Here is a 14,386-nt window from a genome sequence, read left to right as displayed (position 1 = left end):
AAGAGATTTGCAATTTTCAGCCATTTGATATGGCAGAGGAAAACAAAGTGTGGTTTGAGCGGCACCCTCAACAGACACATCAGTAGCTTTATCAATAAAACACATGCATACACAAACATACACAGACAGCATGGGGTCAAGAAGAAACACACCATGGTATGTTTTCTCTCTGTGAAAAGGATCAAGTCATACTGAAAGTGATTTGTGTAAATCTCCTCATTCTGTAGGTCAAAGATTAGAAATAGAGACTGTAAATATAATTTCAAAAGTCTAAACTCTCTAACACAAGGTTAAAAAATTTGTGGTTTTTTTTTTTTATTTCTGCAACTGCAGTCTTGTAGCATTTGAGGAACTGCTGGTAAAAAGCAATTGGAAGTTTTCAGTGCGTGTGTGTCTTGACTTAGAAAGCCTGGGTTTGTTTTTTTAATCTGCTTGATCATTTAAATATATATCAGTGCGGATGGAAGCTTGTTATCCAGAGAATTGTTTTGTCTGTAAGAGTACTTGAGCATTTTGTAAAACTTCTCACAAAGTGGTATTCTAGTCTTTAAAATCTGAGTAAAACTGGTGTTGGTGGTGTGGTATCAGATGACACTTCATGGGGATAAAGGATCAATGTTATCTCCGACAGGCGTAAGCATTAATATTTTTGATAACATAAAAACCTATAGTCATGGGAGGCATAGCTATTGTCCGTCCCGCCCTCAATGTCTTGGGCTTCAGCTCTGGGAATGTCTCATTGTTCATCATGACCAGCTTTTCCCCATTCAACTGGACATGTCTGCAAAGAGAAGAAGAAATACGGTGTGTTAACTCAGTGAGTTACAACATGCTTAAGTCACATAATCAAATTTACCGACCGTCTTATATTCCAAGTCTTCTTCCCCTGCCTTCTGACAAATAAAACTGGTAGGCCATGGTAAGACTTTATCAACAAAAGACTCGGGATCTTCATTATTTCATGGGCCTTGTATCTTGCCTATCATTCTGCCAGCAGGGGGTGCTGTTGTCACATTATTGTAATTAAAACAACTGCAAAGTGTGAAAACTGATATGTTGAGTGGAAAATACCAAGAGCAAACCCAAGTTTATTTCTCTGTTAACATTTTGGGTCATCTCTATTCCCTAATATTTGGCTTTAGCTGCATTTACTGCAGCTGCTCACTGTGATAAAAGTCATAAGGCTACAAAAACCAATATGCTCCTCATATATATGAAACAATTTTCTAAGACACTCTGTTAAAGTGTTATATTGTAATGATTTAGGTTGTCACATTCATCAAAATAACCCCTGCTACATCTTCATCTACTGTAAAACCTATTAATATTTATTTTTTCTTTTTTTAAGACTCCTGACTAGGCATGATCATAGAAATCTACTTATGTGAACAAATCCAATTTTACAAAGTCAAACACCAGTTTCATTAAACCAAATAACAGTCAGTTTGAGTATGACCTTTGCTTTTTAAATTCACAGTGGTTCTCTTTATCCATACAGGACACAATATGCTAATTATTATTAATGTAAATGCAGTCTGTCCACACTATTTTCTATCTTGTTATGACTACGTTTCCCCTGAGATTGTAATGTTCACAATAATAAAGGAATAAAGGGCAGTGGTTTGAAGACTTTTACATGAACATTGAATTCAAGAAAAGATCAAATAAAATGATGTTCACTAATGAGAAGTTGTAATTCAAACCGGACTGCTCAAAGCCTTTCTTCACATACATGGGTCTGAAAACTTAAAAAGTTCCACTACTCAAACCAATTTATAGACATCTGGTGTTGCTAAATTCATCATAAAAATCTCCCTGCACTCCATGTGGTAAATGAAAGCACTTTAGGCCAGGCACATCGTTAGCTTGCTCTCCTATTAATTGCCTTGCGATCCTGTTCTAACACCTAAAACATCCTCCATCATTACACTGTTATTGAAGGATCATGCTTGAGCTTTCATTAAGGCCGCATGTGGGTATCATATAACAAAAAGACAGACACGCACACACACAGTCTTAGGTCATTAGACTGTTATTTCAGGATTTGTGTCTTAAGTCTGAGTCCGAATAACAGGCCAGGGGATTAAGGGAGAGAGTTAAAGACTGAAACCATAAAGTTTTTATTTTAAGAGACATTTTAAGGAAATGGGAATTATATTACCTTGTTACATAAAGTGAAATATATTGTAGCTAAATGGAATGTATATAAAATGAAAAATTGATTGCTAAAACATCTGTTGTAGGCTATAAAAACAGACTCAAAAAAGGACATGAAAACACATTAAAACTTTGCAAAGGACTGTGCTCTCTGAAAATTTCCTTCAATAATTAAGGTGGCAAATTAAAGCAGTGCAATGACAATGACCATCTGAACAAACTTAAGTTTTATTTTTCAGTTAGCTTTAATTGTTACACATTATTCTTTATGAGAATACTTGTCTTCACCTAACTCTAATCCAGATAAAGACAGGAAAAGGTAATTGCATTTGAGTGTACATTTGCATGTTTTGCGGTGTGGCACTCACTCAGCATGCTGGCTCCATATAAATTATACACTGTGGTCATAAAAGTAAATTGAGTCACTGCAGCTCTTTGAAGTTTTGATGTTTAACACCCTATTAAGTTTGGAGGCATAAAGTTGTTTATAAAATTATAATTTTCCTATTCTCCATTTCAGTGTTTTTCCTGACATTTGCACAAAGTAATTCCTTTTACAAACCAAGGTTTACTCAAGCAGTGTACAAATAATCAGCATTTTATTTTTTTCTTTTTGTTTTATATGAGCAATAACTGTCACATTTCTCTTTTTTGAGCGACATAAATAAATAGAAAAGAACTGTTTCACATAGAAAACAATTACCTAAAGCACGTGTGCATGTTTAAGTTTATATCTGCACATGTGTAAGAGACTAGAGATACTAACTTGGCTCGCAGTCCATCATTGCCATAGGGCTGCAGTAGGTACTGATGGACAGTCTTGTTCCGTAACGTTCCAGCCAATTTGATTTTCTTCCTCGATCGATGCAGGTTGATGATGTAGATCGTTATGGATCCTCTGACATAGTTATGACTAGTGTCACAAAGAAAAAGATGGACACTGCCTCATTAATTTTCTTTTACATTTAGAAAAAAAAGATCAGGGCACAACAGAAAACGTCGCCTCTCCACATCTGTTAATGGGGATTCATTATATATTACATTGCCATGTTGAATAAAATTCTCTATAATTAAAGATGACTACAAAGAGAAGAAAGTCTTTGATATTTGCATCCCATATAGTAATGGAATAAAACCACGACTCCTTGATCTAATCTGGATCAAAAGGCTTTCGGAAAATTAATAAAGAAAGATAAAGCCGGCTAAAAAAAGGAAATTCCTTTACATAGCAAGTTACTCTTTATTATAGCCTAAAACCCATCATCTACTGTATATTTAGCATCAACATATTAAACTGCATTTCATTTTTGAAGCCTTTATCATTCCATTAAAGTCTATCTAATACAGAAATCTGCTTCTCTTATACAATATCCAGTATTGAAACCTGCCGCTGTCTGGCCCAGGGTCAAATGAGGGGTGTGAACACAAAGGGCAACACTTCTTGAGTTACACAGACAACAGTCTTTGAGTCCCTCTCCTTAGAGCAAAACACCGGGGACACAATTTGATAGGAATACTGGTCAAAGGTAAATAACTCAGTGAGACAGATAAGACAAACATGATAAAATCTAATAAGAGCCCATATATGAGGACAAAGACAACACAGCTCTAGTGAATACCACATGTCAGCCTTGGTGTTCACCGTCTGGTAGACATCGCTTCCAGTTACCACCTCCTAAATCTCATATCTTCAAAGTAATATTGGATTTTGGTTTTATGTTTACCTTTGTTTTTTGTGCACAGGTTTAGCAATTTCAGTAACCCGGCAGGACTGTTAATGTTTAATATATCTACCAGGAGATATAGTCCCGTACTCCTACTGGGAACACATATCTGCCTCTGTGTTAAACTCCTACAGCCTTGTTTCTCAGAAATGTGGACCATGGTTCAGATGGTTAGATGGAGTAGGAGATAATAACCTTTTAGACCTTTAAAATGATGAGGTTCTTAAAGATCCAAACCAGGAACATAAACATGTGTTGATGCTGTTTGATGTTGGAGCATCGCTGGAAAGTGAAAAAAATGCCATTCAAACCACTAAAAGGGGTAAAAGGGCAGTGGAAGTCATATTTAATCTGCAAAGACTGCTTGGACACATTTATATTCTTTGCTCTCTAATACAATTTAGTCAAACCACCAAGACTACAATGGTTTGCCTACTTAAGGGCTGACTGTGTAAAACCACAAAGTAGCAGAAATAATGGCAACTGAAGTGGCTTTGGATTTGAGACAGACTGCTTTAGTGCTTCACTGTCTGAACATATGAGTCTAGGGCTGATTGGTATCTTGAGTGGAGCTCAGTGACTCCACATGCCGAGGGCATTTCTCTACTCCTAAATTTACAATACATACCAAGAGACTGAGTGAGTACACTTGTTGAAAACTATTTAGAATATCTGCATGAGTGTTACTAGAACTCACGCTTCTGTAGTATTTCTTGCACATTTATCAACCACCTATCTTTGCCGTGCTCCGATATTTTTCTAAGAGATGCTCCACCTGTAAATGAGCACCGTCTAGAGTATGGCCGTAAGTCTACCCTGGTGCTGACAGCCACTGGCCTGGGTTAAATGATAACCTTGAACAGGCCATGGTGGCACTCTTTATCTCCTCGCGGCACAGACTGCCTTATTGTCCCTCCCCCTCAAATATCCCCCTCCAGCCAATCTGACATGGGATAAAGGTCTGTGCACACCTTTCAGCAGCCCTTTGACGACAGGGAGACAGAACCCACACACCTGATAAGTGATACCCGTTAAGTTTTATAGTCTCTGAGCTGTGAATGAGCGGGTGTCTATGGTCTGCTTATTTATGGGAAGCCAAATGGTGGAGTTAGGGATTTTGTTCTTCCTCACCAGACACCAGCCTCAGGTGTTTGTGAGAGGCAAGAGGGGGCGTTCTTTAAACTACAGTCATCTGTTTTCTGTCTGACATTCCTGAAAGTATTGCTAGACTTTACTAAAAGTCTATGAGCATTCAGCAGCAAAACTGGAACAGGTTACAAACTAATCCAAGGTAGTTAAGCACGTACTTTTGATAGCTGGTACAGTGGGCATAGATACGTAGTTTGTCTCGTATGACTCGTCCTGGTTGCGGCTTCCTCTGCAGTCCAGCCACTCGCACAGCTAAAACCTTGGGACCAACCAGACGTCTAAACACCAGAGAAAACCAGTAATCCTGTAAATGAAATATCATCACACACACACACACACACACACACACACACACACACACACACACACACACACACACACACACACACACACACACACACACAAAGAGACAACAATTTGCATTATTTTTATGATTGCATTAGTTAATTGATTCTCATTGTAACTTTTCAAGACAGGGTTCCAGTAGTGACAGTTGAAAGACACCAGTAAAAAGCAATAGGTGTGGAGAAGACGTTTTACATGCAAAATAAAAGAAAACAACATTTCATTTAAAAAAAAAAAGGAAAAAAAAAAGAGAGAAACTCTGGATTCCCCTCAAACAGAACAGCTCCAAAATCTCTATTGTTTTTAATCGAGACATGAAATGTCCCGGTGATTGTAGAAACAGATTTGGTTTCGCAAGCTGTGAGAGTTAAGTATGTGTTGTAAGTGGCTAACGTGTGTAAAGAGAGATGTGGTGCACAAAAACATCAAGTCTGAATACTGGACTTCTAGTTGGAGCGCACTGTCACATGACACACGTCACATTGTATTTAACAACCGCTGACTCGTTTAGATTTGACACTTCTTAAATATGACATTTTTACAAAATATTATCCTCTATCATGAATTGCTGTATTCATTATGATTGTTGAGTGGCCCACCATACTAAGTTAAACTCTATAGACTATAGGGACTCAACACCTCTTCAAGAGACCCAGAACAACATGTGCTCCTCAGGAAGTTCCCATGCAATCCTGCATATGGCAACATTTAAGGGCTTCTTTTTTCCACTCAGACTTTAACTTAATTTGCTGCCAAGGCATCGAAGAAGCACAGCACAGTATAGAACAGTATAGTGGTGGCCACGGCCAGAGGGACGGATGAATGAATGTATGATCCATGATTATTACACAAAGAATAAGACAAAGAGCAGTGACGAGTCTTGGGTTTCATTTATTCCAAACTTGTTGCTTTGTTTTTAAATTTCAAAAACACATGTAACAAAAAACACCAATAAACCGATAGAATTTAATCTGTGGCTGTGATGACCACAGCAATAATTAGTGATTGTTAATGTGGAATATTTTAGAGAAATATCTGTTGAGGTTCTAGATCTCCAGCTGTGTAACTGTTTCCTTCTTATCCTATTGCTCGCCATCGTCTTTTTCATCCCTTTCCGTGTCTTTTTTAAATTTAATTTTGTTTTTTTGCACCTTACTTTCCCCCCTTGGATAGATATACAGGCAAACGTCAACTGCTGGAACAACCATTACTTCAAGAACTGGTAAGATGCCAATATAAATAAAATAAAAACACCAGACACCAAACAAACTTCAGCTGCTCAGAGGTAACAAAGGATGATAACAATTAAACCTTTATGGTTAGCTAATACGGACAAATTAGATTCAGCCCATTGCATCATCAACCTGCTTTTGATGTAAGAAATAAAAATTCTTTCTTCTTTAACTGTGAGCAAAAATCTCCTTACTTAGTGCCAGTCAGACAGAGTTCTGTTTAAAGAATGGATCTCAGACAAAATCAGCCATCTCTTTAATTTAGGCGTTTACTGCTCACTTCTAAAGGGGATGGCTGACACATGTGGAGTCAAAACAACACAAAACAGGAAAGAGAAGCATGATTGGGAAAGAAGAGTATGCTTAAAAAAAAAAAAGTAGGAAGGGGAGGGGAGAAAAGTGTGGAAAAAAGATGAGGCAGTTGAGCCATTCAGTGGGCTGGGGGCTTTCACTAGATTCTACCAATGGTGGAGTCATCCTATAGGGGATGGGGCCAGGTCATAAATTTCCCATGCAGTGGACAGGTTGGCGCTGCAGTGAATTCTCTCAGCAGGTAGGCTGGTGCAGCCTTCAGACATCCAGCCATGTTAAAAGCATTGTGATCTTAGCGGGAGATCCCCATTCCCAGAAAAATAATGGAGACAAAGAGGGAGGAAAAAATGAAGCAATCTTTATTGTTTAATATCTTATAGGTGAAGTGAGGTTAAAGTAAGTGCATGCCCGCTAGTGAGATCTAATGAGGGAATTTCTGAAAAATGTTTTGCAGATGTAATTAGTTCATGAGCCCAATAACATTAGCAGCTAATAATGTATTTTGGAGCTCCCAGTACACATTAGACTACCTATTTCTAGGTAAAGCAAAATGAAAAGAAAAAGAATATAAGTCCTACATAATAACAAATGTTTGATAAATGCCAAGACTCCATCATTTTTTCCTTTATTGTTGGAAGAATGAGTTACTGTCATTAATATAATCTTCTCACCCTACACTGCCTCTGCTTTATATAAACCCATTTTTATTAACTGAATAAATCTTTTTTATGAACTTGGCACGTGGTACCATTTTATCACTTCTTGACATTTCAGGATTTTTTTTAACAAAATGAGATTAGCTAAAAAGCAAGACAATGCTACAAAGCACCCTTTTAAAAAGAATTTAATTAGAGGGTTTAATAAGAAACAAACATCGGGACTGCAGAGGTATACCTCTTACACGTGTTAATATAATTCCCCCCTCATATTCTAATAATGCACAACCAAGTGACTAACAATGAAACAATAATAAGTTTTTTAGGTTTTTTTTATTTTTTAGACCAAACCACCGGGGAACTTGGCATTGGGCAGTCTCATTCCACACAGGTTTGCAGGCTATTTGACTAACATGCCTGTGCATCAGATTCTCAGGTTGCAGATCTCTCACCGGCAGACTGTCCCACACAGAGAAGCACAAAGTTATGATGGGGGTTGAGGGGAGCAGTGACACTGTCCTGTGCTACTGATAAAGGGCTAAGGTTACATGGCATTTTGCCCCCGCGTCTAACTACTCATCACCACTAAACACCTTTCATCTCAGCTAATAGCTCCCACGGGAAAGAGTAAGAGGTGCCATCAACGCACCAAGTCTAATAAGGGAAAGCTCTTGCATAGTTGTTCGGTCAGATCTTGGCCATTTTGATTGCAGCACTAAGAAAGTGAACAGACATTTTAATCTTTTTTGAAATAAAATAAAGAAGCTTACAGGTAGAGGGTTAAAATTCTGGTCCACAAGATGTGTGTATCCATAGTCAAAGAATGAGTGACGCAACACAACATCAATGCCATTCAGTGCAGCCATACCCAGTGTGTTCATCCACCTGCAATATGTGAAAAATATGCGATACATGAGAAATAGTCAATATTTTATTAGGAATAAATACTTTAAACTAGAAAATATGAAAGATTTTTTAATTGTGGCTTCCAATGTTTTAAGCAAAGGTAGTATGATGATAACAATACTTACAGAAAGCCAGCAGCATACGTGTCAGAGAGATTGCTGATGCCGCTTGCCCATGCTGGCCCAAGTCCACCAAGCCACACCTTCTTACCCGGAGTATGTGTGTTCACAACCTGCGATGAGTCATTGAAAAGAAAATTATCAACAAATTTGGATTTCACATTTTAGGCTTAAGAATCAGTGCAACCTTTTCCATCTAAAATAATCTGAGGGCCATCCATCCAACTCACGGTTGGGCTCGGCTGGAGATTATGCCAGCTAACATTGAACAAGAGCTAACATTGAACAAGAGGTGGGATAAGCAGCATCCCTAGTCCATCTGAGGAGCATTACAATCCTAAATTCTTAACTTTAGAAACTTTAATGATGAAGAGGAACCTTTGTTTTGTTATGCTAAATGACTGCATTTTACTGTCTCTGTAAACGAGTGAGACGTTGTGAGAGTTTGCAACAAAATACTTCTAGCAATACAAAGAGAACAATAATAAATATAATAATAATAACAACAAATCGGAAAGACATAAACCTGACCTTATTGTTTGAGTGGTGGTACACAGAGGAATCCCACTCCTTTTTCCTGTTAAGTTTTATTTCTTGGTAGTGATTGCTTATTTTCCCTGATCATCTTTCAACTCACCCAGTTCTGATAATATTACGAATTGGCAGCCATAACCATCTTACCTTCGGGGCTTACTTTTGTGGTTTGCACATGTGGCTTCTTCAGCAACCCCACCCCAAAACTATCTCAGGTCTGGATGATCCAGAATTTTGCAAACTCATTAGAAATGCAAATATATGTCCGGTCATATAGTTTGTATTTACACTACAGGTATAGAACTCCAGAGTTTAAGGAGTCATTACAGGCATCCCCATTTTATCAAGCATACAATATATATGCATATGACTGGGATTATTTATAGTCAAAGTTTAAGTAAAACTTAAGTACCTTGGTCACTTTACTGATCTGCTCTGCAAGTGTGTCCAAAAGTCGAGTTTTTAGGAAGTCCTCTGCTTTGTTTATTCTGCCATCCATGTAATAACTGTAATGAAAATGCAAAACAAACAGCGTGAAAATATATGCAAATTTATATAAATTTGATATCCTTGATTTGATATCCATCCATCCGCTTATGTTCAGTCTAACCTTGCAACGATGAACTTTAGACTGTAAAGGTTTTACAGCAGCTTTGATAAACAGGCACTGACATACTCAATTATATTTCAGTGCAGTGATAATCCAATTTTACTGAGATTGCATAATGGATGGCTTGGAAGCATGGACATTTCAGACAGACTGAATAATAAAGACATCAATCTGCATGTGTGTGAGAAAAGGATAAAAAACAAAAAGACATGAGAGAAAAAGAGTGTTTAGGCAGCATGAAGAGAAGAATTTATTTATTAGAGCCAAAGTCCTGCTGAACAAAACCCTGTGGGAAAACAAAAATCCCCTCCAACATACTCTCTAAACGAGGGAAAGTCAGTGATAATAGCTACACTGTCTAGTGCATATTCAGGTGCCATAAAAAGGCTTTTTCCCCCACTATTTTATTTGATGAGTGAGTTGCAAAGTTAGCGCGGTGAACACGTAAATATGTCTGTTACATTCAACTGTTAAAACGACTTAACACTAAACCAATCCGTGGCAGGTAAACTTCCTTGTATTTTGTTGTTGTCCTAGAGTTTTTAATCTGGTGCCTGTGGCAAGACGCATGACGTTAGGAATGCATTTTATATCAACCAGTAATGACCAGCTAACCAGAAAGCTTAAGACAACAGTAATTGTCATGACAAAGAAGGCTACAGCCTTTATCTCCTCCTGGCACAGCTTCTGTAAGGTCTGGCTTTTCCTTATTGGGAGATGTGTATCATAAAACTACTTTGATCGTGTTTGTGTAATTACTCTCACTGCCAGAGGGGGGAGACAACAGTTGTACACTCAATCAATCAATTAATTAGTCAGTACACTGTGATTGGCTCTCCAAGGTCGAGTTATTTCAGAAACAGCATTTCTATGAACAAAGAACTGCCTTGCTCAGTTATATTGTCAAACGTATCCCAGAGTCCTATATATTAAAATTTTCCATATTTAGCTTGAGTGTTTCATTATCTGCTTCAGTAAATAGTTATGATTTATTTTTAAAAGACAGCAGCAAGTGTTCACCTCTTACATGCTATCCTCTGGGTATTGTTATAAATTAAAAATGAAAATATTCAGGGTGATCAATGGTATAATGGTGAAAAGAAATTACAACTATTAAGCCCAGTGATGTCATTAAATATCATCCTTTGCACAAACATCAGAAAACGAAGCATGCATAGCAGGTGGAATAATGTAGATGTGTCCTTTTCTAAATTTTTAAAAGCAGCACATGTTATAAGATATAGCCAAATTTCTAGAAAGATGGAAGTAAAAAATATTTTATGTAAAATTGGTTTTTTTTTCTTCTCCTCAATCAATTTTTAATAGACACACTTAGGTCTCTTGGAGAATGCTAGTTAGTATATTTCTTAATCAAAATTTCAAAATAAATGGGGACAACATAAGTAAGAATGGTACTGTAAATACTATGAAAGTAGAGTATTAGACCATATAATCATAACAACTAAGGGCTCATAAATTCAAAAACTATGTTAGAACCTCTACTGAACCTTTTTGGAAAGGTCTACAGAAATGACAGATGTGCCAACAAAACTGCTGAGAACAGAGCTGAATTTAGTTTATGTGGGGTGAAGCAGTGTTGCAATCTGAGCTTAACCTTGTTGAAATTTTCCTCATAGCACTGGAGAAGTCCCAAGCTCCTGGCCTCAAACTGTAAACAATGCACGGATTAAGTCATAGCCTTACACAAATTATTTGGCTATCCTGTCATCTTTTCTGAGAGCTTACAATAATTCTTCAGTCTAGATCTAAGGGAAGAAATTCCAGTTCATATATGGAAACAGAATAAGACAGCACAAATTCTATCTACATCTTACACTACAAATTACCATTAGGGTTAATTTTGCTTAGAGTATATACAAGCATCCAGTAAAAAAGCAACACTAGCCTTTAAGATAAACACTCAACTTGGTGGTTCATTAGTGCAGGAACACACACACACACACACACACACACACACACACACACACACACACACACACACACAAATTTATGCAAACAATGCTCAAGTATTTTGACCAAAAACTTTGAATTAGTATTCAGGTCCAAGCTCCTCAAACAAAACCACAAAATTTTCCTTTGTTCATTCAATGTTTGGCATACTACGGTACTTTGGGCTAAACGTTCCAAAATTCACTAAAATGCAAAAATTTACAACACAGGAACTGAATGTTTTTAGACAAAGATCTACTTGCTCAGCTTGTTCCACCGCTCTCTCCAAGTGCCAGCACCACATCAAAGACAGCTCACTTACAAAAGTATCTAGCACTCCACTAACACCAAAATATGGCACAGCCTAGAGATACAGATGTAATCAGTTCAGACAAGGATGGACAGAAGCAGAGGTGGAACTGCATCAGTACCACAGTTTGAAAACTATTTAGCTGAAATGGTACATTTATTTATTTATTTATAAATAAATGATTTTGATTTGTAATGATCACAGAAGATACTTTTAGAAGACTGTTACTAATTTTTGCACTCGTGGAATTTTTTGCTAATGTTTTTTTAAAAGCCCTAAACTATAAACAATGTAGAACAACTTACTTTTAATAACTGCATGTGAGGCACTGAAAATTGTCCATCTGGTGTAGCAAGAGATTTTGGGAGTAAGCAGAGGGGTAGCAAAATAAGAAAAGGATGTGTTCCTTGAATGTGGACCATCAGGTTATCATTAGGTCAATCATAATTACGTAACGGCTGAAGAATATGTAGCATCCCTTAGGATTTCACAAGTAAATTTACAGCCCCTTTGTGATTTTCACCTTTAACATCTATTTCTCCCCTTTACATAAGCTATAAATAAGAACTGGTACCACTGCCATTCTGACAGGAAACAAGAAACTTCTGGCTGTAACATGTTAGCCGGCTTGTAAAAAGCAGCACTGCTGAAATAGTGAAACTAACTAACATATATATTTGAAAAAAAAAATGTTTCTAATGCACTTTAAGGCCACAATGATTAAATCAAGAAGGGCTCATTTGAAAGGAGAGGTTTGTCAAAGTGCGCCTTTCATTATTAGAGCATTTAACTGAGGGAGCTTGCTTGTTTGCTTCACACCCAGATGTCCACACCACTGGAGCAATTAGTCTCAGATGTGCTTTGCTCAGGGGCAACTAAACAGCAACTTCAAAAATTGTAAATCTGTCTTGTTGACTTTTCTTGGTCAAATTTAAACCTGGCACCATGTCCTCACACACTTTAAACTAATTTAAATCTCTCACCAAGAAGCAGCCCCTGTTGGTAAGGCAGTTCACTATACGTAAGGCTGGACAGCCTTGGTGTAGCAAAGTGATTAAAGTTTGTCGAAAACCACAAATGTCAACCACATGGCATGGCTTGAGGATAAGTCAGGGAATCGGCATTAACATCCATCTTCTCAGGAGTATAAATGTTTCACTGAAATCTATAAAAACCTATCGATATAATGCAAGTCAGATTTTGACTGAAATACTGATAGATCACAGTTACCTTAAAAACCAATCAACAGGAATTCCCCCAAAAATGTGTTCTGTTAATTTCAGGATAGATGTCAGTGTTATGGTTAATTTAAATGTAATTTGTTTTAAAACAATATATTTATTGAGATGATTTATATGTCTTATTTTTGTTTAGTGTGAGCTCAGTGTGAAGCCCATTCTTTACTCCCTGTTTTATTAAGTGCACATACATTACTGTCCGCCCACTACACACTGACAAGAGGTAAAATTAAGTTAGCAATACTTGAGTTAACAGGTCAACAAGCTCTTTCCACTATCTCACAGATGCACACACAGACATAGAAAAACATACAAACTATACATCATGAAACATCCACTTTACAAAACACTATATGGACAAAAGCACTGGGCCACCTACACTTTACACCTACATGAGCTGCATGGCCACATAAACCTATGCCATGAAGTTCATGATGCAAAATTGCTGTGCTGATGTTAATACCAGAGGAGGTTAGGAACTCTTTCGTGCACTATGAGCCTCAGCACTCAATGACCCTGCTCTATAACTTTACGTGGTCTGCCACTTCATGGCTGAGTTGCTGTGGTTCCTAAATGCTTCCACTTTGCAATAATTCCACTTAGTCTTGATGGCAGAAAATGTAGGAGGGAAAGGAGGAAGAGACTTCACAAACTAACTTGTATCAAAGGTGGGGAATTCAGTGTGCTCTTTAGGATGAGGCACTTTTTAAAATATGTTTGTAAAGGCAGATTGCTTGCCTAAGGGCTTGGTTTTATACACCTGTGGCAATTGAACTGAAAACACCTGAATTCAAAGATTACTTTTGTTGATACAGTTCAACACAAAATTCCTAACCTTAGTGTGCACCATCTGGTAGTGTAATATTAACCTACTCCTAATCTAAACTAAGCCTACAGTAGCTCAAACCTGTCTTTGCTGTAAAATGTAATGATTCGCGAAAATTGATCTAAAGTTATATGTGCCTTGTCAGGCTAAAAAAGGGAGGTGCTTTTAAAAGTGCCCAAGAGAGGAAAAAGCACCATTTTCAGCTTAATTTAAAAAAAATAAAATTTCCCAACATCCACAGAACTTGTTAAAGCAACCACTACTGGGATTTTAGGCCCTCAAAACAGGTCCTGACATTTGGATAGGTTTTTTTGTTCA

General features: G+C 37.4%; 1 protein-coding gene across 1 annotated transcript in view; it reads right to left on the bottom strand.

Annotated features, from left to right (window-relative positions):
- The window catches only part of hpse2 (heparanase 2), a 48,953-nt gene continuing 34,567 nt past the window's right edge, over window positions 1-14,386 (bottom strand). Inside the window, exons 7-12 of the mRNA XM_005743841.1 lie at window positions 9,547-9,640; window positions 8,607-8,713; window positions 8,346-8,460; window positions 5,189-5,334; window positions 2,924-3,070; window positions 1-781 (exon numbers count right to left, since the gene is read on the bottom strand). Coding sequence (XP_005743898.1) covers window positions 619-781; window positions 2,924-3,070; window positions 5,189-5,334; window positions 8,346-8,460; window positions 8,607-8,713; window positions 9,547-9,640 — 772 coding nt within the window. The 3' untranslated portion in view covers window positions 1-618. The remainder of the gene's footprint in view (window positions 782-2,923; window positions 3,071-5,188; window positions 5,335-8,345; window positions 8,461-8,606; window positions 8,714-9,546; window positions 9,641-14,386) is intronic.

This window comes from Pundamilia nyererei, unplaced genomic scaffold, assembly GCF_000239375.1.
Source record: "Pundamilia nyererei isolate P.nyererei 1_Seehausen unplaced genomic scaffold, PunNye1.0 scaffold00136, whole genome shotgun sequence".
Lineage (NCBI taxonomy): Eukaryota > Metazoa > Chordata > Actinopteri > Cichliformes > Cichlidae > Pundamilia > Pundamilia nyererei.
This window is presented reverse-complemented; position numbering and strand designations above follow the sequence as displayed.